Here is a 27,991-nt window from a genome sequence, read left to right as displayed (position 1 = left end):
AAGCAAGTTAAATAGATTATCTTTATTAGATTTAATTGCATCAGTTGTAAGATATATATTTGGATACACGATGCTACAGCTAAAACAAAAAATGTACAACATGATGAGGTAAATGCATCCTGTACAGAAACTGCCCTCCCTGAGCATGCCTTTAACACAACAAGCTCTAGTCCATGCAGTTACATTCACTTATTCGTCGTCTGTGCTTGTTGCTGTCCTGCAACTAAGCCATTGCGAAAGTGTAACATTCTACAGCAACATCCACAGAAACAAAAGCAACTAGCCCGAAAGTCACATTGCACAACTAAGGCCCAGTCCTACCCGAGGCGTCAGCCTTATGTTCAGCAGGGTAGCAGTCAAGTGTGGCAGCACTCATCCAGCCCAATGACTGGTCGAATAGTGGCAGTCATCAAGCTCAATAACTGCCACTGGTCAAGAAGCTAATTCAAAGGGTGGGGGTCGTCATTAGAAGAGTAGCAGTCATCAAGCTTGACTGTAGGGTATCGTCCTCGAGCTTGATGACTGCTACTCTTTGATACCTAAAAGAAACTAAAATGGTAGACTATAACCAAAGAACAACTGTAATTGGGCCTTTTACACTGAGACAATAATGTACATAAAAATATGTTAAACAGGCACCATAAAGGAAAGCAGCACAAACGTCTAATGTACCACTAAAGGGTCAAGAGGCCTCGTTAAATTACAGTCTTGACGTTAAAAAAGAAAGTTACAAAGTCACAAGTCAATGTAGAGAAATGTGTTCATTTCTAAAGCTGGAGTGCTGTTTTGATGATTTCAGTTTTCTAAAGGCAAAAACTTATCCAGCTTATCCACTGAGATTTTAATTACTTTGGCCTGAGGGGAAAAACCTTTTTTCTGCCTTTGAATCTGTTTTTAAAGACTCTGACTGGCCAATCAGAAACTTTACAGATTGAGTGCAGACTATTACAACAATCCAGACACTGAAATTGTGTGGGGAGAAAAAATTTAAATCAGCTTTAAACCAGAGTTATAAACCAGGCTCATAGTCCTAGGAGCAACTGATTGGCTGGTCAGTGTTCCTCAAGAGCTACAGCAGCGCAATTTAATTGTATGAGATCCCTCTTTGCAAAACGACAAAAAAAGAAAAATCTTTTTGAAGCCCAGAGCATGTTTTCTAAAACCAAATCAAAGGGTTTCTTTTTATTGATTGTCACCTGTAATCAAACAAAAGTGTAAACACAAAAGTTATAAAATCTGGAAGACAAGACACATGCAAAGACAGTTGTGTGGAAGCATGTTTCTGCTGCCCAGCTCCAGCAACAACCTTCAACATCACCGAGGTTAGAAACTTAAAGGCCCTGCTTTGAAACAAATCACATCCATAAAAGTAAGCATGAAGCTACATCCTGCAGGCAGTTAGCTTAGGTTAAAATGGTGAAACAGACATTTTTATTTTAAGTTCTGTTTCCAGAAATAAATATTCCACTCACTGCATCTAAGTGCTTTGAACCTAGCATTCTCCCTCATGGATGCACTGGGGGCCACTCAGTGTTCTGTTCCTTGCCCAAAGACACTTTAACACGAACACAAGACAAGCCGGGAGTTGAACCACTGACCTTCCAATTAGTAGATAATCCACTGCGGTGTACATAATGAATTTTAACAGTGAAAGAACTACTCATCCAATAATACAATCAAATCCTAGATTCCATAGCAACCGACTTCCAGCCTTCTAGAATTTAGTGTTTGTAGTTTGTATTGTGCGTGAGTGGTCAAGTGTAGCCAAGTTATCGATGTGGCATGGTGCTATGTTCCTGACTGCAACTCGTCCATTCTGATGTTTGTGGGTTTACACATTTCCAAGGTCAATGTCATTCAACAGCAACTTGTAAAGCACTTTGAGGGCCCCGAAAAGCGCTATATAAATGCAATCCATTATTATTATTATTAACTTCCACCAATCAGAGATGTCGCTGTTTCAGTTAAGGATTGCGGGAAGAGTAGTTCTTCTCCGTTATATTATAAATAATACATTAATGTTTTATGTCACATGCCATCATTTTACAGTTTAGTAGCTTGTAGTGAGTCTGTTTTTGGTGGGTACAATTTTTTGGTCCATAGTTAAAATACTTCTAAAAAATATGGATGAGATTTTCAATTCAGGATCTGTAAATAAGTTGTAGATGTTTTCCAAAATATGCAGGTAGCATGCATGTTAGGGCTACCCAGCTAACAGCAGAAATCATCTTCAGGCATTGATGTAATTGAGCTGGGGCGTAATTTGCTGATTATGCGTGTTAAATTTTTTTGCAATGAGTTGTAGTTAACACACTTAGTGATTACACTGTCCATAAAGAGCTCGGAGCAATTATCAACCTAATGGTCGCCATTTAGGCTACGGAGTGGGATGAGGCGTTTATCCATAGTAAACTGTTGTCTTCGGTGTGACTGCCATTTTGGAGGGATGCTGCTGTAGCGTCAGCCACATAGGCCTAGAGACCAGGCAGCAATCATCTGGCAACCACTGGATCACAAGGGAAAAATGTGTATTTCCACCAACCTAATGACAAGTGGCTGTTTGCAAAGAGGTATATAGGGTACAGGACCAAAGATCTCTGTGATTGCCATTCCCTGGTCTTTATGCTAACCTAAGCTAACCGTCTGTTGGCTGTAGCTTCATATTGATCAGATACACTCGAGTGGTGTCACTTCTGTCATCATGACGACTGAGAAAAAAAGGAAAAAAGCAAGTCGTTTCCTAAAACGTTAAACAATACTTATCTAAAAACGGACACGTTTGCCTTCTCCTGTAAAGCTGCGCAAACCTAAAACTTAAGCTTCATTTTCATTTCTAATACAGGGCCTCACTTATAAACTTCGAGCTTTTAATCCATCCATCCATCCATTCGCTTCCGCTTGTCCTTTTCAGGGTCGCGGGGGGCGCTGGAGCCTATCCCAGCTGTCATAGGGCGAGAGGCGGGGTACACCCTGGACAGGTCGCCAGTCTGTCGCAGGGCTAACACACAGGGACAGACAACCATTCGCACTCACATTCATTCGCACATTCACACCTAGTGACAGTTTGGATTATCCAATTAACCTATCCCCACAAGCTGCATGTCTTTGGACGGTGGGAGGAAGCCGGAGTACCCGGAGAGAACCCACGCAAACACGGGGAGAACATGCAAACTCCACACAGAAAGACCCCGGCCTGATGTTGGAATTGAACTCAGGACCTTCTTCCTGTGCGGCAACAGTGCTAACCACCGTGCCACCGTGCTGCCCTGTTGCATAATAACGACAATCTACCATCAGAAGATCCAGAAAACTAAACTTATAACAGCGAATGTGTTATAAACGAGGCCTCTGAGATCTACATTCAGCAAATTAAATATGTCTCATCAGTATTTACACAATGTTTGGATGGTGCTTCTCCGAGCGATGACAGTCTGTCGTGAAGGCCTCCCATTGGTGCTCCAAGAGGAGGGGCGTTGCTTGTGGATCCAGGTGGGGTGGTGAGCATGCACTGAGTTGTTTATGGTCGTCTGCAACAAGAGGCAAATCTCTGAGACTGTCTTATATCCAGTTTATGTGTAAGTGATATATTTGTTAACCGCCCCCTGGTGTAAGACAAGCAAAGGAAATTATATTTCGTAAAATGGAAAACAGATTTTTGCACTCACAGGATTATGTTGCTGTTGTGGGTTCAGTTGTTATGAATATCAACACCTCCGGCTCTGATGGAGCTGCAGATCGGGGAGGACAGTGGATGATGTCCGGGCCGGATAGGCTTTGCTGAAAACACAAAAAAGAGAACATCTTGATCCATTGGCTGATTTATCTTTCTCCCAGGGATCCATATTCAGGTCTGTTTTTTTATCCAGTGTTTTATTTTTTTGTTTGTTTGTTTCAAGTTTAAACCAGCTCAGATATTTCAATTTTTCTGGTTGAAATATCAACTGCAAAAGCTACTCTCAGAGGGATTGAATCCCTGACTGCCCTTCCCTGAGTATAGTTCTCCTGGAAGTCACTTCCTGTTAAAGTGGAGTTCTTCCCCACCTCAGTCACCAGGGTATAATCTGTACTATGAAACAGGTTTAAAATTGCAGTTTGACTTGGGCTGACTACAATCCCTCTCAGACAAATTGGAAAATTTTGCAAATATTTGAGTCAGATTGTGCTGATAAACATCTATTTGCAATAGTGTTCTCAACACAAATGGCTGTAATCTGTGTTTTAAAAGCACAGCAACAAAAGCATCAGTGTCCAGGCCACAGAAACAATCCTGCCAATCAGCATGCTTTCAGCAAAACCAATTTAAATTGCTACTCTTTAGCGTAAAGATGGTTATTTAAACATATAGAAGTTATCTAGAAACACTATCACTCATTCGGAAATGTATTTGTGTCCAGGTTCAGCTACGGTGCTGGTGGCAGGTTTCACCCCTGTGTGAACCGGTCTTCTTTGTCCGACAGCTGTCACATGAGCACATCTATTTCAGTGAAATAATAAATGGAAGTAAAACCTCACCGATCTGTGCAGAGTATCCCCTCCTGGCCATGTTCTTGGCCCGCACAGCCTCTTTGATGCGGTCCACCTCCTGCTGGTAGCGCTTGCGGTCCCTCATGGCGTTCTCCTTGGCCTCCTTCAAGGCGTTCTCCAGCGCTTTGACTCGCTCGGCCGTGGCTCGCAGACGCTTCTCCAGCTTGGGCAGTTCGCAGCGAAGGTCTGCGTTGTCCCGGACCAGCTGAGGGCGGCGGCATGAAGTTACTGAGCATTATTTTATCGCACTGTATCTCACAGCGCTCAGCATTTCTGTTTTATAATATTTTTATGGATTCAGCCTCTGTATAGCAACCGTACCTGTTTGTGGACCTTAGTCAGCTGCTCCAAATTGTTCTCCAAGAATGAGATTTTCTGTTTCTGTGCAATGTTGCTGAGTCCCTCCTCACAGTCAAGCTCTGCACTCTTATAATAGAGGAAAATTACACCAAACTACATTAAACGACCAGTCGTATGTGTCAACAGTAAAAAGATCTACCTTCTTAACCCGTGCAGTGAGGTCCTGGACGAAGAGTTTGCGCAGGTTGTGCAGAGTTTGCAGCTCTTTGGCCTGAGTGAACAAGAAGGGAGTGAAAGCTGGAAGTTAGACCCACATAATAGTTCTGGGATTTACATTTTGCCAGAGGGTTCTTCCTTTTTAAAGTGAGTTCTTCCTCCCCACTGTCGCCAAGTATTTGCTCATAGGGAATCATCAGACTGTTGGTTTTTTCCTTTTAATTCAGTTCAGTTGAATTCATTTGTATGTAAATACTCTTAAATTAAATTGAACTGAATTAAAGATGTCATCAGGTTTATTCTACCATCGGCCAAACCTAGGGTGAAACCTGAAAAAGCCATGGTCATGTGAAGTGGGTGTTTTGAACGGCACTTCAGATCAGTGCTTCGTAAGCTCAACACAGCGTTGAAACATCAGTATCCAGCTTCCCATCCCTACTCAGGGTATTCAATTAAATTCTGTTCCATTTATACAGCATCAAATCACAGCCGTTTGAGGCTCGATCACTGAAACTCCCCTTTTTATGTAAATGTAAGAAAAAGAAGTGCACTTTTAAGAAATATGTCCGAACGACTCTTTGGGATGAAGTTGTGAACAGCTGGATCAATGAGATGCACTATACTAACAACATTTCTTTAATCCTCTGACTTGCCTCTATTCTCATTAAATATATTACAAAGCACTGTTTTTGAGTAAGCCTGCATTGGTGCAGACTTCCAGCAGTTTCTTTGCTTTGCTATGTGACTAAACAGACATCTAAGGTTAGAACAGCTGTGACTTCAAAGGTGAGAGTAGTTATGGGGCCATCACTGAGTCTCACCACAGTCTCCTCCAGACCCTTCAGGTCCTCCCGGGCCTGCTCCCTTTGTTCATTCAGCAGCCTGTACAGAAAACAGAGCAATAATCAAACCATGTGACACTTTTATTGTCTCAAATTAACTCTAAGATGCTTGTGTTCACCTACACGAGCCTCTCCAGCTTTGCATTCTTCTCCTGCTCCTCCGCCTGCAGTTTGTAGTAATCCGACATGAGTCGCTCCTGCTCCAGTAACAGCCCCTGATTTAGACTGAGAGGGAGAAACTGTTTTAATAAATACGCTCTCTAGTTTCAGAAAATGTGGTTTGGAATCGAAGCATGTTTAGTTGGAGGCTCTAAAGTTGCAGGTTGAGGCCTTGAAAGTCACTTTCTAGTCATGTTAACTCTTCTTTTGAAGCAGAAGCTGACTTTGAGCCCAGATCTTTGATCGCTTTCAGGCAGCAGCTCCTTGCTCGCACTTGTTCTCTGAGCTGCTTCTTCTCCTCAGTAGTCCCCCTTTGAAGACAACCTGAGTGGAAATCCCTACTCTGAGGGCTGAGGGGAATATTAAAATGGGTATATGTGTGTATCTGCTCATGGCCTGAGCTCGTCTGAAAAGATCAGGATTTGTGTAGAACGGTTTCAAACCTGAGCACATCTGTGGGTTTCCCTGTGATATCTCTCCCCTAATCTCCCATCGTCTCCCCCCTGCTGTGCTGTTACATCCTCAGAGTTGGTTTGTGTGCGTCAGTGTGTGCGTTTGCTGATGTTTTCTCACTCTCTGAGCTCGTCCAGCATCCTCTGTTTGTCTTCGATCTCATCCCGCAGGCGGCTGAGCTGCTTCTGATGAGCCTCCCTGTGGTTCTCCAGCTGCTCCTCCAGCGTTTTCTGAAGACATAAAAACACATTAGAGCTGAGGTTGGCAACATTATTCCCTCAGAGGACACTGAACAGAAACATGACGCACTAAAATAACCCTATGATAATCCCAAATCCATGATCCAAAATACAAGAGCTTCCTGTTAGAAGCTGCTCGTTTTTCTGGGTCAGTCTGGAGCACTTAAATACTGGATAAACCTATGACATGGACTGTGTTAGACCGTATTAGGTCTAACACTTTAAATCTGGCTACTTGGAAGTGTCTCAGCTACTAGTTAGCTAGTTAACAGTATTTAACTACTAGTAGTTAACTACTAGTTACTGGATCTCCTGCCTTCAATCTGACCTGGAACATGAACAAATATGAACAAATGTCTTGAATCAACCCTCATGTCTTTACGCTTTACTTCCAAGCCGCCAGATTTTCTTTTTTTTCAATTGTTTTTGAGCAATAGTTCTCAGGCTTTCTGAAGCTCTTTCAAAGGTTTTATTTGGACATTGGCTGCTTTTTCACTCATTTGCAGTCCAGTGCTTGTACCTGATCATCTTTAGAAGCATTTTTCCAGCTGCATTTCAGCCAGTGGTGGTGGAGACCTTGTTAAAATTATCAACTATGAAAACAGAGAAGTACCATCAGATTTTGATACACCATGCAAAATCATCTGGAAAGCATATGATTGTCAACAGCTTCATTTTTCAGCGTGACAATGATCTCAAACACATTGTTAATGCAGTAAAAACACACAGTGGAGCACTATCAGTCATGGATCGGCCTCCCCAGAGCCCGGACCTCAACATTACTGAAGCAGTGTGGGATCATGTTGACAGAGAACAGAACAAAAGGCAGAAACATCCAAAGAAGAGCTTTGAATGTCCTTCAATAAGCCTGGAGAACTATTCCTGAAGACGACTTAAAGAAACAACAAGAAAGCTGCCTAACAGAGTTCAGACTGTGCTGAACTCTGTTAGGTTCCAGATTTTAATATTTTGTAAAAATCAAAATCAATTTTGTGCTGTATTTTTTTTACCTTGATGTCATCGTCTCCGCCCGCTCTGCCGATGTCCTCCTTCTCCTTTTCCTCGTGCATTTTCTCTAAAGACAGAATAATTGTGCTGTGTCAGAAACTGCAGGCAAATTTACTCACAAAGCTAAACTCTCAAACTTCAAACTATGAGATATTTTACTGAAAGACAATTTAAATCAAGACAAAAGACTTCCCACCGGGGGTCAAAACATAGACTCACAGACTCAAACACAACCAAAGACAAACCCTCACCTTCATAGCGTAGTTACTCAGCCCACCCTTTTTGTCAAATTCATCTTAATCGTAAAAAAAAAAAAACCCCTGATGTGCAAGACTATATCACATCCATCGCCTGGATATGTCATAAGGTGACTGTGTTCTTCCACAAAAGCAAAAACCAAAGAAAGTGTAATGATGCTTGGAACGCATGAACACAGTGCACACACAATACACATGTGAAATTTGACTAATGTGGATGCAGGGGTTAAAGACGGCCTCAAAGGTTCAGAATGGCAGTTTAATGCACATTACTGGCAATTATTTCTTATGTGCTGCAGACTGACTGCATGGACACATTTGCTCAGTAATAATAAAATAATAAAATCCCACGGCCCACTTATACCTTCATGTGATGCGTTCATGGTGCAGATGCAAATGAAGTCGTAGTTGTGATACTTCAGTGTCTAGCTAGTGATAGAGCAGCAAATAATAATCATTATCATCATTATTATTATTATTATTATTATTGAGTAATTATTTTCACCACACAGCACTGATGCACCTGATCCTAAGGTCCCCCCGCCTGCCAGATCCCACTTTAGCCCCTGTGGTGATACTCAGACATAATATACTGGCCACTCGTGCTCAGAGCACCCTGCATGTTGTAAGACACAGTGTCGTTAAGTCCTAATCTATGTGATACTCCAGTGATGGATAAAGTTCAAATTAAAGACCTTCCAGTGCTTTCTTTGTGTGTAACTGAGGTATAAAGAAAACCTAAAAAACACACTGATTAAATAATGGTTATTGAATGAGTAACAACTAAAAGGATAAAGTGGTGTCTCATACATTAGAAACATCTTTGTCTTTGTTGTTTTGAGCTTTTCTTTTTTTCGGGGTGGGATGACATGTCAGCTGTGCTCATACTGCCTAACTGTATAAATGAGTCTGGTTTTTAAGAGTCTGTGGAGGTTTCTAGGACCGACCTTGAGCGTGCAGTTTGGCGAGCTCTTCGGTGAGAGCGTCCTGACTCTCCTCCAGCTGCCTTTTCTTCTGCTCCATGTTCTGCATGTAGTCGGTCAGAGACTTTATCTTGGCCTGATGCTGCAGGGACAGCAACACGTGACTGACACTCTACCAAACCCCAGGAGAACTCTGTTAGCGTGACGACGTCAGGTGACGCTTACCTGGGAGATGAGCAGCTGACAGGACGCCAGCTCCTTCTCGTTCGCCTGAATCTTGCGGTGGGCGTCGGCCTGGGCGCTCTCCAGCTGCTTGCTGCGGTTGACCAAAGACTTGACCTCGGACTTCATCTTGCTGATGTAGAGGCGAGCAACGGTAAAGTCCTCCTCCAGCGCCGAGCCGTTCCCCTTCATCTCTGAGCACTGAGAGGGAAGGAGGACGGGCCGGGTTAAAGGGTCATGTGTCTGTTTCGGGTAAGGTTGGTAAGGTTTTTTGTCATGTGGACGTGGGTGCTCACCGCAGCCGTCTTGACATCGCTGGTGCCGATGATGGCACCGATGTCACTGAGGTCTCTCAGCAGAAGGTTGAGGACCTCGGCAGCACGCTTTCTCTGCAGGCCGTTTAGCTCCTGCAGCTGACTCACCTCCCTCTCAAGCACCGACAGCAGCGCCTGAGGATGCCGCCACAAAGACAGCCTGTCAGCATGCCTCTGCATCGCTGCACTTCATGTGTAATCGAGTAGTATTCAGGAAAGTCACGACCCACCGTCTTGTGCTGCAGCTTCTCGGTAAGCTGCACGTTGGCTTGGTTTCGCTCCTCCACCTCTTGGCTCTTCTGGTCGTAGTTAACTGCCAGCTCCTCCAGGGCCTGAAGCACCTCCTTCACCTCCTCCTTGGCTAGCTCGTTCTCCGTCTGCAGCCGGCACAGCTCCTCCTGGATCTTGTCATAGTCGCGTCGTGTTGACGCCAGCAGCTGCACAGATTTTTTTTAAAAACACGTGTCAGAGGAAATACGCAGGCATGCTCTATCATTACTATTAACCTGAGCTGGGAGACAAACCTCTTCTTGATCCATCATCTGCTCCTTGAGTTTCTCCGCCAGCTGACTGTGTTGGTTAATTTCGTCATCCTGTCAGCGGCAATAAAATATACAGAGTTTCAGGAATTGTTTAAATAACAAGGGCAGTATGTGTACATGTAATCCCTGTGAGCCCAAAGCTCAGACTTCAGACTGATCGAACACTCTTGGCTCTGTGGTTCATCATATAGGTATATATCAGTTATATGATATATATATATAGGCAGGTGGTTCACATATATGGTGAACCACCTGCCATTCAAATCTATTTTTATGAGGGGCAGCCAATCAGAAGGAAGGGGGAGGAGCTAGAACACTTTGTTCCAGACAGAAGATGAATAAAACCCATCCTGAGATAGCTGTATGTGACATGTTTACAATAAACCAGCTTTAGCCTCGTCCTGTTGCTCACCTTGTCATCCAGCTGTTTGTACAGGTTCCTTACGTCCTCCTCGTACTTCCTCCTCTCGTCACCGGAGACGGAGACACCTCCTCCGGCTGGCAGCAGGTTGTCGATGATGGGAGTGTTGTCGTACGGCTCGCCGCTCCTCTGATCTTTAGAGCTCTGCTGCTCCTCCTCAGGAACGTTCTCCCCTGCGATAGGAACTCACTTGTTAGATATTCTACTCATGCATCCATTATATTCACACATGTTAGTGTGACGACGTTTTAAACACTCTGATCGTGCCATATGTTGTGGTATGGTGTCACATCGAGTAGCACCATAGTTGTTACATCATGCCTCAGTGCGTCGCATCATATAATCTTAATTTTGTGGAAGAATTTTTAAATCACGATAAAAGTCTAAATACTGTAATAAGTGCAATAACTAAGCCTCAGTTTACGCATTTTGAAGTAACAAACCAGATGTTGATGCTCAAGCAGGCTTCATAAATGAAGTGGGAAGAAGGGTTCACCTCTCTGAAAAGAACACAGCAGCATAGCTTAGGGTCTGCAAAGATGCATCTGAACAAACCACAAATTCTTTTGGACGTTAGAGACTAAAGTGGAGACGTTTTACTGTAATGCACAAAACCAAATTAATCATCTGCAACGTGCGTGTAGGGTAGTAAATCCTGGCAGCAGTCCTTTAACATAAAAGGAACAATTGTTGCCTTGCAGTCAAGATAACACCAGGATACTGTAGTTTATCAAAGTAAATTAGATAAGTTATTATCAGATAATTAAAATAAACCTGATGCATTTCCTGAAACATCAGGTTTGGGGGCTGGCTACGTTTGTAAGCCAGCACACAACTTACTATTATTATTACTATTTTTACAATTCTGATGATTTTCCTTCAGGAGAAAACTGCATCAGTTATACTGACTGAGTGAAATCATGCTGACTTCACCAGTGTTTGTGTGATTATTGATTTTCTAACTGTGGGTTTGGTGATAAAAGCCAGCAGCTAATGAGGAGATGGAGCCGAGGACAGACTGAAGGAGGCGGAGAGCTGCTTCCTTTTAAACGGCAGGGCAGGAAGCCAGCGGCTGACTCAAACCACAAACACTGTATCAACATGATGTGTGTGTATGTGTGTGTGAGAGCGCTGCATTTACATGTCAGGAGCTTTGGCTGCTGCAGCTGAGCTGATTTGATGCTAAGGAGGGGGAGTGTTATCAGCATCCACAGGGGAATTAAACATTAAAATGCAACAATGGCCACAGAAAGAAAGGGGGAGGAGGGGGGTGAAGGCGGGGAGGCATTAAAGCAAAGAAAGGACTGAGAGGAGGAGGAGGAGTGGTTACTATGCAACAGAAATGGGGGAAAAAGGTCGAGGATGCTGTGAAGGAGACCCTGCAGTCTCAGCAGAGAGGGAGGAAGTGTGGTGGGGAAACACACACAGGCAGCGTGGCGTCCTTCATGGTGGGGTTATGCAGAATCTACAACATTCGGGCAGGACAAGGCGTGAGCCGATCAGACCCCACACATTATCACAGCGGCAGATTAATCTGAGCAGTAATTACATGTGATTTCCAGACGTCACAGACTGAGCATGTGCACACACAGCTACCTAAAAGAGCCTGTGCGGTTAATGACACTCGAGTTTCTCAGGCCGCCGCCCACTTTTTTTTAAATTTCTGCTTGTTGGCATGCATGGAGAAAAAAACATTTTCTGTGTGTGTGTGTCACAGAGAGCATCTGACTCTCAAAGGTCAAAGGTCAAAGTCTCCTAAAAACAAAGTAGCAGCTACTAGTACACACCACTACTGCACTATTTAATCATCAGCAATTCATTTTAATCTCTGATAGCTTTAATAGGGGTTTTTCCTTCTCACTGTCACCAAATGCTTACTCACAGGGTGGGTGTCGTCTGACTGCTGAGGTTTTCTCTGTATTATTTTAGGGTCTTCATCTTACAGAATATAAAGTACCTTAAGGGAACTGTTGTTGTGATTCGTCGCTGTATAAATAAAACTCATTTTAAATGAACGTTCAAACGGTTTTAGAAAAAAGAGAAGGCGAGTTTTACTGGAATATTCGGCGTATCACTGTATAGCAAAGCATTCACAACGTCTGAACACAGAAAAATCAGCAACTCCTAGATTTTACTATGTGCATTTCACAGTTTGAGCTACAGCGGAAATTTAAATGGTTCATGTAAGATGAGAATTATTTTGTAATTTTACAGCCAAATATGACAAAAAGTCCAGACAGTCTGTAAGATACTCGGGTGATAAAGTGTCAAAGCTTTTCAACTTTTTGAAGCTGATGATGCTCCAGATTGGAGAGCAACAGCTCCTACAGACCAATCCAATCTCAGGAAAATAGCGTCACCACTCCTCAGGTCCTTCAGACCTCGGTGCACAGAGAAATAAGCAGACGAGCGGTGAACGAGTAGCCACGCTCTGCTAGGTATTCACATGTTAAGATGTAAGGAAAGGAGGCTGCTGATGATGTTCCACTTTGATTGCTTTCTGTGTTGTGAGTCATTACAAAACATCCATCCATTTCCCTCCATTTATCCAGAGTCAGGTCGCAGATTGCGCAGGTCTTTCCAGACGTCCTTTCCTCATCAACACTAGATGAAATATTTAATAACTCCAGTGACTTCTGGGTCTATCGAGGGTCTCTTCCCAGGTGGTACGCCTCCACCAGTTGGATGGGGTGCTCTGATATCCCCTTATTGTGGTTGTTTCTCATGTTGAGACGTCTCAAATAGAACGTGTTGAGCACTTTTTTCCTGCCTGGTGCAAGTTCAGCCTTTAATTTTAAAGTCTGCCCAAAGTCCTTACAGGTCTGGGTAAACCAATCTATCAGGCTTTGGAGGTCCCGCTGTGATACGAAATCATGGCACCTAAAGGATAGTTCAGGGGCGTAGGGAAGGAGATGCCGAACAGCGTCAGCACGAGAACGTAACCTTGCTGGATCTCTAACACTAAGGAGGCAAGGCAGAGGAGCTTCTTCTTCTGTTCTCCGTACCTCCTCTGGAGTTCTTGAAGGGTCGACGTGCCCAGAAGAACTCCAAAGAGAGGCGTCGAGGAGGCCACCAAACTACCTCTGGGGAGTCCAGCTTGTACCCACAACCCTGTTCTTTTAGTCACTACCCAGAGCTCATGGCCATCGGTGAGGGCTGGACCGTGGATCACTCGCCTGCTAAATCAAAAACTCTCTCTTGGCTCTGTCTTCACCACGACTGTCCATCCCACCCTTCGTCCACCTTCCCATCACACGTTCACAAAGCAGTTGCTGTAAAACTAGGGCCTCTTTATTAGCTTGGTAAACATCTCAGGCTGAGGTCTGTTAATCAGGACTCTGTAATAAGTCCCACCAAGCAGCAACTGTGCAACAGAAGGTGGGTTCCCTTTGAAATATCATTTATTTAAAGGTATAGAAATGAGTGCACAGGAAGCAGAAAGGCAGCACGTTAACTATTCATAACTTACTGTGGAGCTGTACGATACAACAACAATGTATGTTTGTCACAAAAACCCAACATCCCACTGCGTAACCACCGATCAACACTCAGGAGCTCACAGCAGCTGTTTCCTTTAATCAGCCCTTGCAGGCCGCTTTAATCTCACCGTTTCTCCAGCGGTTGAGTTCAGCCTCCAGCCTCTGGATGATGCTCTTCAGGTTCTTGTTCTTCTCCTTCTCCTTCTCGTATTTCTTCTTCCACTCCTCGGCCGTCAGCTCCAGGTTCACAGACACTGTGTTCTTGATGGTCTTCGCTCTGAGCGGACACAGACAGTAAGCATTAGTCTTTTAATTAATCTCATCGTGCCTGATTGTTAGACTTCTTCTCTGGACTCTATTGACAGTTTGTTCCAGCTCATTGAGTTAATATAGTAATCGAATCAAAATACTGAGCTGAACTTTAAGTGTGGTTCATCTTACAGTAATGGACAGGGGTTAGATTGGGATTAAGTTTTAGGCATCAAATTCCACCTTTATGTTCCACATTCATGTAACATCTATTAAAGTGTGTTTGATTCAGCAGCTTAAATCAAAGAAAACTAATAATCTGGTGACTTCTTTGTGATTATTCCTGCTGCACAGCTACACAGGATCTCAGTCTTCCCCTGCCCACCAAATGTCAAGTTAACCCCTGATTACAATGATTAAAAGCAACATTTTCAGGTTTATTTTCCACTACTTAGTTTCTACTTCTTTAAAAATCATCTGCTGAAAACAAGAGCTTACAAAAAAAACCCACACAGGCAGGAATTTGATCATCTGACCATGCAAGTTTGCAACATTCAGCATGATCAGATGAAAGTAGTCGGAGCATCCAAGAGTTTACGCCTTTTTTCCCTTTTCCCTGCAGGTAAGCATGTTTTTGCTGTCTTAGTGGAAATAAAGCAACACATTTTACAGCTGTTTCTGAGTGTGTTTTCTACCTTTCCACCTAATACAGTCACTTCCACATGCTACATGTGTGAGTCTGCTTTCTCCCAGAGGACCTCCGCCCCTCTCGATCTTTCCTCTCATGATGGAAATCTCCTAATTAATTGAATTTCCTCTTAGCCGAGGGCAGATGGTTGCACAGTAATCAGCCTCTGTGACACTGCTCAGTCTGAACTCACTGATCAAGGCTCAGTGGATTTCAGCTTGATTTTTAAAATAAATGATTACATCGCTGCTGTCGAGGATCTTTACAGACGCGTCACTTTTATGAAACTGTAACATCTAAAGAAGTGAAGCAGATGAATGAAATGTGCTTCAGAATGAAGTGTGAGGAAAAAACTGTGTAGAAAATAGAAAATGTTCATTATTCTCAGTTTTACATGACGTGAAAACAAGAAGGCGGCAGTGTCGGAGTCTATAAATAAGAATAAACCCAGATGCACAGCGGGAATCTCAGAGCCATCTGTTTGCTAGTTTGCACCAAATGAGTCACCGTGTACCTTCGCAGATGGACTGGATACACTGATACTCTCCCACAAACACAAACAGCAACTCTGTGTTTGATTCAAAACTGACTTTAGCTTTTTCTTTTGTAATTGTTACGTTTTTCGTTTGCAGAAGTGCAAAAAATTTGTCTTGTAGCTATTTGAGGATCCAGTTTCCTGCTTCGTAACAGCTGTATGTGAGGAAAGGTTTATATAACCTGAGTCAGACTTTCTTGTCATTTTTAAGGTGGTCTCGAGCAACAGTTCTCCAGGCTTTCTGAATGTCTTTGGCTGTTTTTTAAACTAATTTTCAGGCTACAGCCACATGTACCCGGGTATTTTTGAAAACGCAGATTTTTCTATGCGTTTGCACCTTTCGTCCACACGTAAACGCCGTTTTTGGTCACTGAAAACTGAGATTTTCCTGCCAGGGTGGAGATTTTCGAAAACTCAGTTTTTGCATTTAGGTGCGGATGAGGAAAACAGAGAAAACGCAGGTCAAAGGTTTTTTGACGTCACACTGTGCGCCACGTTATTGTTTCGGTGAAATGAATTTCTACAATGGCGTACTTAGACAAAATACTGTTAATTGTACTCTCTGTAGTGTTTACATGCTTACATATACACACACAGTTTCTGTCCCTCCACACATAGTACTCAGCCATCTTTGTCTACTCTTTCGCACCCAGGCTTCTAGACTTCTGATTGGCCAACATTTCTACACAGTTAGGAATATATCGCCACCTGTTGCTTTGGCACGTTCCTAGCAGCGTTTTCCTTCGTTTTTGCGTTTATGTGTGGACGGGATTTTTTTTTTTTAAACAAAAACGGAAAATCTCCGTTTTCAAAAATACCCGTGTACGTGTGGACGTAGCCTCAGTCTAATCATAATTTGCTCCAATTTCTTTGGTTGAATCTGTGAAAAATACCAAAGATAACACAGTCTGACAGGCATAAACTAGTATTTTTGGATCAACAAGGTGATTCCCAGAGAGCTATTAGCTAAAAACTTGACATATATGAGCAGTGTGTGCAGTGTGGCCTTAAAAAATTAGAGGAAACTGGACAAAAGAAGAAGTGGGACAAAAAGTATCTGAAAGTATGTGGCGGATGTGGTTCCACTGCATAGGAGTAGAGGTGCAGTGGGTTCGGGGAGCAGTACCAGGGAAGGGGCAGGGTAGTTGGAGGTCTTTGATGAACATAGCTATGAAGGAGGAAACTTTTTTCGTGTTTCTCTTCCTCTGTTAAAAATATGAGGTGGTTGTGGTTACTTCAGATGAAACTGTATATGGTGGTACGTAAAATCTTAGCTGTTTAAAGGATGAAAGACTCCTTTTTAAAATTTCTGTTGTTTTTTTTATGCATTAATTATGGAAAAAATGGAAAAAAGAAAGTAAAAAACATTGCCCTGTTTTGGCACTGAGTACATTAGACATAAGAGCTCGCAGATACCTCTGTCCAAACATGAGCGTGGACTTGGTCTCGGCCTCGTTGTAGATGGACGGTGAGCAGCAGATGATGATGGTGGTGCGACAGTTCCCTCCCAAGGAGTCCTGCAGGATCCGAGTCATCTTACTGTCTCTGTACGGCACGTGGGTTTTCTGAAGAAAAGAAAATACAGCTGTGCTGAGGTTTTCTAATATTTCATACTTCTTCACTTACATACGAAACAGAAGTGGGATGGACTTACGGTGCCCTCAGCCAGAGCTGAGATGACGTTTCCCAGCGCTGAGAGAGATTTGTTGATGTTCTTTGCCTCGTCCAGCACCGCCCCCTCAGCTCCCGTCTTGCTCACCTGACCAAACAGCGATCGAACAGGTTATCAATCAGCTTTACAGCTCAGGAAAGTCTTGAAGCAAACCCTAACGACACGTTTCTGATCTCGCTTGGACCAACCTTCTCGCTGCCAGCCAGGTCGACCAGGTAGAGCTTCCCAGACAGCTTCTTCTCCGTCTCTACGTTTTCCTGCTTTATGTTGATGAGGAAGATGCTGTGGCTGCGAGAGCTGTGCTCGTTCATGTCTACAAAATTAAGCAAAAAAATCATTACAACCGCAGAAAAGAAACCAGAAAAGGCTTTTTATCTTCTTTTAAGATTTCAGGTGAAATTAAAACATTTAAATCTAGATATTGAGGTGTTTCTGCCTCCTTAAGAAGTTTCAGGAGCTGTGCTAAAATCCTGACTTTTAGGGCTTTGCCGCTAACTTGATGGATATTAAGAGGTTAAAGGACCTTTTGTGTTTATTCTGGGACTCCATACAAATAGTTTTGAACAATTCCCAGCTTCTAACGAAGCAGATTGGCTGCCCCTCGCCTAACTTCCATAAACACAGAACCTGTTGACTTTAAGCGCCACCTCCTCCCACCACCTCAGCCTGCAGGGATGAGCAGAGCGAACGCGTCCATCAACACAAAGGAAGAAGGTCATCATCGACTTCAGGGAGAAACTGCCACTACCCTCCTCAATATTAAAGGTGACTGCATGGCGATGGTTTCCTCTTTCAAATTATGGGGCCTTATATCACTGTGGACCTCTCCTGGTCAGAAGACACAGTTACAGTGCTGAGGAAGGCCCAACAGTGACTCCACCTCCTGTAGAGTTTCTCGGGAGGAACAAACTGGAGGTGAAGCAGCTGCTGATGCTGTACAGCTCCACCACAGAGAGTCTGTGTGGATAGACCAGCTGCTCTACAGTGTGAACCAAAATCTGAGGAATGTCTCAGCAACTTGTCGAATCTATGACGATTCACGACAGCTCTGAAGGCAACAGAAGGTCCCAACATGATACAGGCGAGGTGTATCTAATAAAGTGGTCAGTGAGTGTAGAAATGAATACCAGGAAACCTTTTAAAAATGTGCCGCTTTTGAAGCAGACATATAAAAATACGTACTGGTCACTGCTACATGCCGATTGGATTTGCCCTCATCGATGACGTCCATCACCTCCTCTGGACTGGACACAAAACGCTCAGTGCAGCCCTGAAAAGGAGAATCATGACCTGCAGCAGCCAGTGTGGACATGAGCATCGATTACAGGATAAAGAAAAGACCGAAAAATCGCAGTTTTAAGGTTTTTAGGTGTACTAAACCTGCACACACGACTAAAACGGTAACTGAATCATTCGTTCATCTAAAATTAAACATTCGCTGAGTTGAAGCTCCAGCTCAGGCACACGGGGAGATTAAATATATAAACCTCTTCACATGACTGTGTCACAGCTCTCGCTCAGCTCACAAACCTTCACATAGGGCACTCTGTTCTTGTCTTCGTGGACGGAGAGGTTCGTCTTTGACACTTCAGACAGAAAAAAGATCACAAAAGTCACAGTTTAAGAAAAACAGACTGCTGAGTGCTTCAGATAAACAGCCTCTCTTACCATCCAGCAGGTCTCGGATCTTGTCCAAGTAGATTTCAAAATAAGAGACCTGCATAGAGAAACGCATCTGTCTCACAAATCTAAAAACTTTTAATTCATTGCCCTGAACATGAATTCATCTTCCTCACTTTGTCAGATTTAAGGTCTTTACTGCACCGTAAACTCAATCATTTACCTTTTATTTCACATAAAACATTTTTGGGTTGTGTGTGCTTTTCCTTTCACAGACTTTGTTAACAAACATCTCAGAGACGGCCACAGGCTGCAGGTCTCCAGTGCAGCGGCTCACACCTGACATTTAGTTCATTTTTCAGGAGGTAAACTGTGAATGACTCCTGTTCTCACCTTGATGTGGAACTCGAGGTTCTCGTCCATCGAGTAGATGTGGTCGAAGATGTCGCGGGCGATGCGAGGGATGATTCCCATCAGCTGCGGGTCATGCAGTTTGCCCTGAACACAACAACAGTCATGTGTTATACTACAGCGATGCAGTTTTTGCAATCAAATCAAATCAAATCACTTTTATTGTCACATCACATGTGCAGGTACATTGGTACATGTGAGTGAAATTCTTGTGTGCGAGCTTCACAAGCAACAGAGTTGTGCAAAATACAATAATGTAAACAAGCAAAATACAAGAATGGCTACATCTGAAACTAATAAATATATGTACAATATATAATAGTGTATGCATTTCTGGATGTGTATACTAAATATTTTTCTACGTGTGTGTGTGTGTGTGTGTGTGTGTGTGTGTGTGTGTGTGTGTGTGTGTGTGTACACATATTTTACAAATCAAATAGAGTAAACAATAAATAAAATATATAAAGTATACAGAGTTGAATATGTGCAAAACAAGTGGCATTTATATACAGTATGGAGTGCATAATGTTGAAGTTCCAGTAGTGAAGCTGAGGTGTCTATGACGTGTTCAGCAGTCTGATGGCCTGATGGAAAAAGCTGTCTCTCAGTCTGCTGGTACGGGACCGGATGCTGCAGAACCTCCTTCCTGATGGAAGCAGTCTGAACAGTTTATGGCTGGGGTGACTGAAGTCCTTGATGATCCTCCCCGCTTTCCTCAGGCAGCGCTTCCTGTAGATGTCTTGGAGGGAGGGAAGCTCACCTCCAATTATCCGTTCAGAGCACCGCACTACTCGCTGGAGAGCTTTGCGGTTGTAGGCGGTGCTGTTGCCATACCAGGTGGTGATGCATCCAGTGAGGATGCTCTCAATGGCACAGCGATAGAAGGTCCTGAGGATGCGGGGGCTCATGCCGAATCTTTTCAGTCTCCTGAGAAAGAAGAGGCGCTGCTGCGCCTTCTTCACTGTTTTGTTTGTGTGTACTGACCACGTAAGATCCTCAGTCAGATGTACACCAAGGAACCGGAAGCTGCTCACTCTCTCCACAGCAGCGCCGTTGATGGTGATGGGGGTGTGTACTTCTCTGCACCTCCGGAAGTCCACTATCAACTCCTTTGTCTTTGCGACGTTGAGGGTGAGATGGTTGTCTTGACACCAGTGGGTCAGGGCGCTGACCTCCTCCCTGTAAGCCGTCTCATCACCGTTGGTGATAAGACCCACCACTGTAGTGTCGTCCGCAAACTTCACAATGATGTTGGAGCTGTTAGTGGCTGTGCAGTCGTAGGTGTAGAGTGAGTACAGGAGAGGGCTCAGTACACACCCCTGTGGAGCACCAGTGTTCAGTGTGATGGGGGATGAGGTGATGCTGCCCAGTCTGACCACTTGGCGTCTGTCAGACAGGAAGCTAAGGATCCAGCTGCAGAGGGAGCTGCTCAGTCCTAGATCCTGCAGTTTCCTGTCCAGCTTCGAGGGAACGATGGTATTGAATGCTGAGCTGTAATCTACAAACAGCATTCTCACATACGTGTCTCTCTTCTCCAGGTGTGACAGGGCAGTGTGTAGTGTCAGGGCTATGGCATCATCAGTGGACCTGTTGTGGCGGTATGCAAACTGTAGAGGGTCAGTCTTTTTCATGTGTGTAACATGGCTCTTTAATGCTGCCATATGTTGAGGGTGGTAAATACATTAGAGGGTTTCCTAGGCAACCGGAGCCTAAAACGTCCGCTGGTGACCAACAAATGGTGACTATTTTCTCGTTCTCGTTTCTCTTTCCTCTTAACTCCCCAAACAGCTCCAGCATGTTGCCGTGTTTCTTCCTGTTATAAACGGCGGGTTATTTTTACCCACAGTCCCCAACTGCTTGCTCACAGAGGATGTTGCGATATAAAGCATGTTGAGTTGACTGTTGTCATGACCTTGTGCTATATGATTTAAACTGATTTTCATTGTTATTAGCTGAACAGGCGCGTTGCAAAGAAAGTGCATCCTCTGTCAGTTCTAAGGTTTCACGTAGCAGGACAGTTTACATTTTACTCTAGAATATTTTGGTATCGAGACGAATTCATGGTCGACTCAATGGCTGCAAGGTACCCAGGTCCTGGGGCTGCAAAGCCCAATTTTAAAGCCTTTTTAAATGAAGAAATTTAAAAAAGAACATCTGGGTTCAGAAGTGGACTTAAAAGTTTGACTTAAAGAGGGTGAAGCAGAGATCAGATCAGAGAATTAAAACCAGGCTTGAGGATTAGACTCCGAGCTGAAGTTACACTGGTGACATGTCGAAATGACGAAGAGCTCCTCTGACCATTTTCTACTCATTCAATTTCACTCCTTTAAAACACACGCTGAGTTGGACGTGATGATTAAAGGCTTTTCCAAGATGTTAACCTTACCAGCTTTTGATTCCTTGAATCCTACCCCTCGCACGAGCCTGAGTGGGTTTCCTGTTGGCAGTAAGCCTGTTACACAACGCCCGCTGTGCTCTAATCCGCCAACTGTTTGAAAGTTCCAAATAAAAGTCACCGCACGTCTTTACACAAAGGGCTTTAGAGAGTATTTGCTGTCACTTTGATAGTCTTTAGTCACCTTTATGTAAAAAAGCTGTAACTTCAAAGGAATGAAACCCCTCTGCAGCTGACATCTGGTCACTAGGGTTTAAGAGCACACATGATCTAATGAGCGTCTTACCTCCATGGTGTGGGTCTTCCCGGAGGACGTCTGCCCGTAGGCGAAGATGGTCCCATTGTAGCCGCCCAGCACATCTGGAGTAGCACAAAGACACAAGGGTGCAACAACACAGTCAGACACAGTCAGACACAGTCCAGCCCGCTTCTCCGGTAAATGAGCACTAAACCTTCACAGTTATAAACACTAGCGCATCCATCTACTGATGCTACCTGCAGAGATTTTTCAGAGGTTATACTAGAAACCAGTAACTGTACGCTGGGTTGAAGGACATTTCAACTCCTAAAATGCATCTAGAGGAGAGAGGAGGCTGGAAGAGAAGGACGCACAGGTGTGTCCTGTGCAGAAGTGCTTTTACCTTCAGTGTATAGGAGGTGTGGCGTGATCAGGATGGACAGGATTAGAAATGATCAGGAGGACAGCTCGGGGTTTGGAGACAAAGTTAGAGAGGTAAGTGAAGGTTTGAGCATGTGCAGAAGAGGGACAACCCATATGATAGACGAAGGATGTTAAAGATGGAGCTGCCAGGCAGGAATGGAAGAAGAAAATTCATGGATTCGTGGCATACAGCTGGAACATATAAACCCTGGTGGGAGGAGACATTTTTAAATAGCTGGCCTATGAATACAACTCTAACATATTACATGTACATATGCATACAATATCTAATAGTAATGATGTAGTTTTACTGCCTAAAAATGAATGTCAGCCCCCCAAAACTCCAGCATCAGCCCTGCTGCTCCGGGAAACACTCATTTCCATGGCTCCATTATGTAAAGCAACAATGAAAAAGGATGAAGAGCAGATTAAGTTTGTGTGCAGATGTTCGATAGATGACGGTTACATAAAGAGCTATGCTTCCTCAGTTTAAAGCTTCTTACCTTTCACTATCTGCTTGGCACACTGGTCGTACACTTGCTCCTGCGTCGTGTTGGGAGGCAGCACGCGGTCGAACACGTACGGTTTGCCCTGATTCACAATGACAAAGACAAAAACACACAGCGACAGGCTTCAGAGTCATCGCAGCACCGAACACAGCTGTTCCCAGTCGCCCGTGATATTTAAAACATGATTCACCAAACTGTATCAATAATGCAGATATACTGTTAGAAATAACCAGATAAGGGGGTTTGGCACGAAGATTCAAACACTCTGGGAAAAGGATGCAAACATGGATACAAAGACCGCCGACTTGTTTTGCTTTATTTTGAATTCTTTGTGACCCACCAGTCACTTCATTAGGTACACTCGTTTAACTGCTCGTTAGCTCAAATATTTAAGAGTCTCTGATGAGTCTCAATTTCTGCTGCAGCATTCAGATGGTAGGGTGACACTCTGAAAGCATGGATCCAACCTGCCATTGTATCAGCGCTTCACACCGCCGGTGGTGGCGTAATGGTGTGGGCGGATATTTTCTTGGCACACTTTTGCACGATGTTTCCAACAACATGTTGAATCTGTGCCATGAAGAATTAAAGCAGCTCTTAAGGAGAAACGAGGAAGGTGTACCTAATAAAGTGTCTGTTGAGTGAATGAGTTTGGGCTTCTTTTGAGGTTTTATTGTCGTTCCTGGTGTCGTTGGATTTCTGGGTTCCTGTGTTCTATGCTTTCTTTACCGTAGCCTTTATTTCCTGCATCACGTCTTTGAATCGAGTGGTGATTTTTCACTTTTGGATCTCGTGTTTCTGTCAATAAGCTTCCACAGTGTTTCCCCAGCTGTTCCTCCCTGAGTCTTCCTCTCATTTATATACTTATACATATATATAAGCATATACTCCAATCAAAATGCTGATGGAGTTAATTCTATACCTGCTGCAAAGGACAAAGAAACTGAACTTCTCCAGTTTATGGACAAAAAAAGATGGTACTTGTAGCTGCCTCATTAGAGGATGTTTCTGTGGACATGCGTGATTGGTTGCTTTGGATTTTGGATTCAGAGCTTTAACCTATCAGTTTTCATCCTCTCTCTCTTTATCGGTGCAGCTCGAAAATGGGTGAAGCTGGGCCAGAAATCTCTACCATTTCTTCAAAATGCTCCAGTAACTGCCATCCATCATTCATCCAGCTCCTGACTCCTGCTCTAAGGGGAAAAGCCTCATTCCCGCTGCAAAAACGCCACCCTCAGCACTTGGAGGCAGCGGCAGCAGCACTCCGAGCCCCCAAAATACAGCAGAGAAACCCCTGACACAGACAGTATCCGGGTGTGTTTGTCGGTAATGTGCTTCTGCTCTGCTGATTGATGGCACGAGGCGGCGGTGCGCAAGTTTGTCCTGACAGAGGAGAAAGTGTTGCTGGGCGATTAAAGCAACTGCACGGATAACGGAGGGCTGCTGATGGAGGTGACACATCTTCGTCTTCAGTCACCCTCTCTCTGCAGCAGACTTTACAGAAAAATTCACCTTTTTCTTTAAGATGGTAGGGTCACAGAGAAAGCACAAATCTGATGTAAAAAGAAAAACTATCCATTTATGTACAAATACATAAGAATGAGGTACCATGAGGTACAGGCTCACTAAGAATAAAAAGAACATGTTTTCAGAGGTCCTGTACAAAATAAACGCGGGTGTTTCTGAAGCGTCAGAGCATCAGGTGATTGAGGTCGGATCCTTTTAATAAGAGATCTGAACTGTTCAAAAATATTGAGGGAACACATGATCATCACAGCATGACTCGCAGTCAGTTAAACTCCAGGGATACCACTGTGCCTTTTTAGGAAGCAGAAACCAGTGTGGGTCCATTTCAGCAGTGACAGCAGGTGCAATGGAGAGACCGATTCACCCCAGGTTGCACAGGTTGTCCAACTCCTCCACCGAAGAGTTTTTGAACCAGTCTCCAGAGTGTGGAGGTCAGACGGACAGTGCTGAAGAAGCAAGGGGAGCGCTGCCAGAGCCCTACGAAATGACCCCCACCTTGCTCCTCGACTACGTGTTTCAACCACAAACTGTCGGAAACAGACTCTGTGAGGGTAGCGCGAGGCCCTGACATCCTGTAGTGGGACGTGTGCTCACAGCCCAGCGTCGTGCAGCTCCAATGAACGAGCCGGTCCACCTGTGAGACCTTTAGAAATGAGAGCAGACTCATACTGAGCACGTGCGACAGACGTGGAGATGCCTGCAACACCATGCAGCAGGACCGGTTTGGCAGTGGGTCAGTGACCTTCATCACCTGCATGAGGTTAGGTTGTGACACTAATTCACCCTGCCACTAATGAAGTAATTGTTCTGTAATTAAATGGGATTTCAGTGTATTTTATTTATAATTATTATGCAATTACATTTACCTACAAATACTTAAAGGTGATAATTATTCTGTAATTACCGCGTTATTCTCTGGCAATTTAACAGAAATGCCAACAATATTTGCCCACCTTATATCATAAGTATGCTGTACTTTTTGAGGGGCAGGCCATATCATGCATATTATACTATATATTATATTACACAGTACTTACATTCACTTAAAAGTACTTACATTTACAAATTACTCATGCAGTACTTAAATAGACTCAAAAGTAAAAATGACTGATGCGAAAATTACATTTACCTAAAAGTACCAAAAATTACTTACGCAGCATTTAAAAGAACTTAACATTACTCACATAGTACTAAATTTACTTAGTTGTTCCTGTAAAAACCTGATTTGATACACATGTATTCTAATGTGCCTACCTTTAAATATTGGTCTGTAAATAAAATTATACTATAATTTCTAATAACATACTGAATCACACACTTAGCAGCAGGCTGTATTATAAAGTGGCTTTTGAAGGAGGCAGTGTCTATGCTGGCTTACGTCTGGCTATATATACAGTATAGGCCTATCAACATGTAGGACCAGTAGACTCCCAGCTGTCACTGGTCTTTTAAATACCTCACTATGTATTTATTTGTGTGTGATTTCTGCTGACTGTATAACAAATAAAAATATCCTTGATTGTCTGCAGAGGAGGGCCATAAAGTCCCCCACATGCACCCACATCAGGCCTAATACTGGTGCAGTAGGCCTAGGATTCCTACTGATGGGTATAGGCACTTCCCATAGAGCTGAATCCAACTGAGAACCACTGAGATGTTACATATGAGTGCATCAGACAGTTTTGATCAGTTATAATAACATAAGTAACATCATACAGGTGTAAAGAGGCAGTCTTTATAGTAAGTAAATATTTCCAAGCTGCTGTAATGCTCCTCTGTACCACCAAAGACTTACTGCGTATTTGGCATTAGGTAGAGGTGGATGGATCGATCCATATATCGACAGTATCGATACCAACGCTAGTATTGGCGCCAGATCGATACTAGCGCAATAGGATGCTCCTCTGTTGCTTCTATCTTCTAAGTTCAGTATGAAGCCTACTGATTCATATTAAATTATTTATACATATTTTTTGTGAAAACGAAACAAAAAACCCCAAAAAACCTCAAATATGCGCTATGAAAAATGTCTTAACCTTTTTTATTTCTATTTTTTTATAGCCCATAGTACATATAGTACAAAATGTTTAAGTTAAAACAGTATCGATATTAGTATCGGTAATATCGATCACAACGAAATTTGCAGTATGGCTCAGCACTCGTGTCTGGTCCGCAGGTGTCTTTTCCTTTAAATCACTGGGCGCGCACACATACACAGGTAAACAGCATTGAGGTGACAGCAGTGTGTGCAGACTTGCCGTTATGACCACGGTGTCGTCCTCTTTGAACTTGGGGATGTATTTGTCTCCTCGGGTAATTTCGGCCTCGTTCAGGGGCCTGAAGCGGCACATCACTCTCACCCCGCACTCCGCCGCGTCTGCCATGGCTTCTGCTGCTCCTACCAATGTTTACACCGCCCCCTCTGTCCGGTGGTGCCCAAAGGGAGGTTTAGGGACCTCCAGTGGGGCCTGGTCGGTTTAGTCTCTGTAGCTAGTCGAGAATTTTCCTGTTCTAAAGAAGGAGTGTCACATCTGTGTTCAGAGGAATTCAGCAGTAGGAAAGTTCCTCCAGCTTTTTAGCCGATGCGCAGGGCGTCCTTCATCTGAGCCTCCTCCGCTGCGCCATGGCCAAAGCGGACAAACCGCAGTGCTGCGTCTCGGATTGGAGCTCGGACTGCGGTGGAGCTTACAGGCCTCCTCGCCCCGCGGCTGTGGCATCGACAGCCGCGCGGAAACGTGGCGTTTTTACTAGGTTGTCAACGGCGGAGGAGGACTGAGCGGGGAGCTGTCCGCTCTGCAGAGACACCGAGTCCGGGGAGGGTGTGCGCGCACACAGCCGCATCGTCCTTTACCGGTGATCGGGGCGCGCGCTCGCACGATTTCGCGGCGCGTGCCTTCACCTCACATCAGCACCACCATCACTGAGTTAGTCACATGCACGAGCACTCAACCTGCTCTATATGAATCTTCATGTTTCTTCATATTTAAATCAACAGTTTATTGTATTTTTTTAAAATATACAGTACAAATAAGTGTTAAATCCTATATTTTAGGCAAATTAGAATATTTAATAACTTTTATTTTTGTTATCTATCTGCATCTTTGGAAATGTAAACATTTTAGCTGCAAATAACACTGGCTAATCATTAGCTTAAGTTACAGTTTAGATATAGAAAGGAGGGCCTTACGCTAACTGTATAAATATTAATCCTTTATAAGGGGTGTGTTCTGAGCCCTCTGCTATACACTCTCTTCACCCATGACTGTATTTCCTCCTGCGTGTCCAATCTCATTGTTAAGTTTGCAGATGACACTACAGTGCTCGGACTTATATCCAACAATGATGAGACAAACTATAGGACAGAGGTGCAACAACTAGAGTCATGGTGCCACGACAATAACTTGGTCTTAAACACCAAAAAGACCAAGGAGATCATTGTAGATTTCCGGAAGAGGGGTCATAACAACCATCTGCCTCTCTTCATTGGCAGTGAGGCGGTGGAGAGGGTGAGCAGTTTTAAATTCTTGGGGGTAACTGTGACCGAGGACCTGTCCTGGGGCAACCATATCACCTCAGTTGTACGGAAGGCCCAACAGCGCCTCTACTACCTGAGGAGACTGCGGAGCACACACATTCCCAGATCTCTGATGTTGAACTTCTACAACTGTGCCAACAGCAGCGTTCTGACGTATGGATTTCTAGTGTGGTTCCCCAGCTGCACCAAGGCCGATCAGCAAGCACTCCAGCGGGTGGTGAAAGAAGCTGGCAGAATTATTGGAACAAGTCTGCCAGAGATCAGTAATATCTTCCCCACTCGCTGTCTGA

The 27,991-nt window shown here is 43.9% G+C and overlaps 1 protein-coding gene across 1 annotated transcript; it reads right to left on the bottom strand.

The window, feature by feature from the left end:
• Nucleotides 1-2: 2 nt before the first annotated feature.
• Nucleotides 3-27,044, bottom strand: LOC146681069 (kinesin heavy chain-like). Its single transcript, XM_085448381.1, has 26 exons — nt 26,425-27,044; nt 22,634-22,721; nt 21,756-21,829; nt 19,057-19,161; nt 18,712-18,760; nt 18,574-18,629; nt 18,226-18,313; nt 17,232-17,356; nt 17,026-17,130; nt 16,788-16,936; nt 14,028-14,176; nt 10,412-10,593; nt 9,982-10,050; nt 9,688-9,894; nt 9,440-9,592; nt 9,147-9,344; nt 8,946-9,063; nt 7,744-7,808; nt 6,615-6,724; nt 6,006-6,107; nt 5,862-5,922; nt 5,024-5,095; nt 4,846-4,950; nt 4,513-4,729; nt 3,666-3,777; nt 3-3,527 (listed from the first exon to the last, which is right to left on the bottom strand). Exons 1-25 carry the CDS (start codon nt 26,548-26,550, stop codon nt 3,689-3,691), a joined length of 2,862 nt encoding a protein of 953 aa, XP_085304507.1. The 5' UTR covers nt 26,551-27,044; the 3' UTR covers nt 3-3,527; nt 3,666-3,688.
• Nucleotides 27,045-27,991: the final 947 nt, after the last annotated feature.

Source organism: Copadichromis virginalis, linkage group LG23, assembly GCF_057382275.1.
Source record: "Copadichromis virginalis isolate Kocher_CV1m ecotype Utaka linkage group LG23, C_Virginalis_male_GT1.1, whole genome shotgun sequence".
In the NCBI taxonomy this organism is placed as follows: domain Eukaryota; kingdom Metazoa; phylum Chordata; class Actinopteri; order Cichliformes; family Cichlidae; genus Copadichromis; species Copadichromis virginalis.
This window is presented reverse-complemented; position numbering and strand designations above follow the sequence as displayed.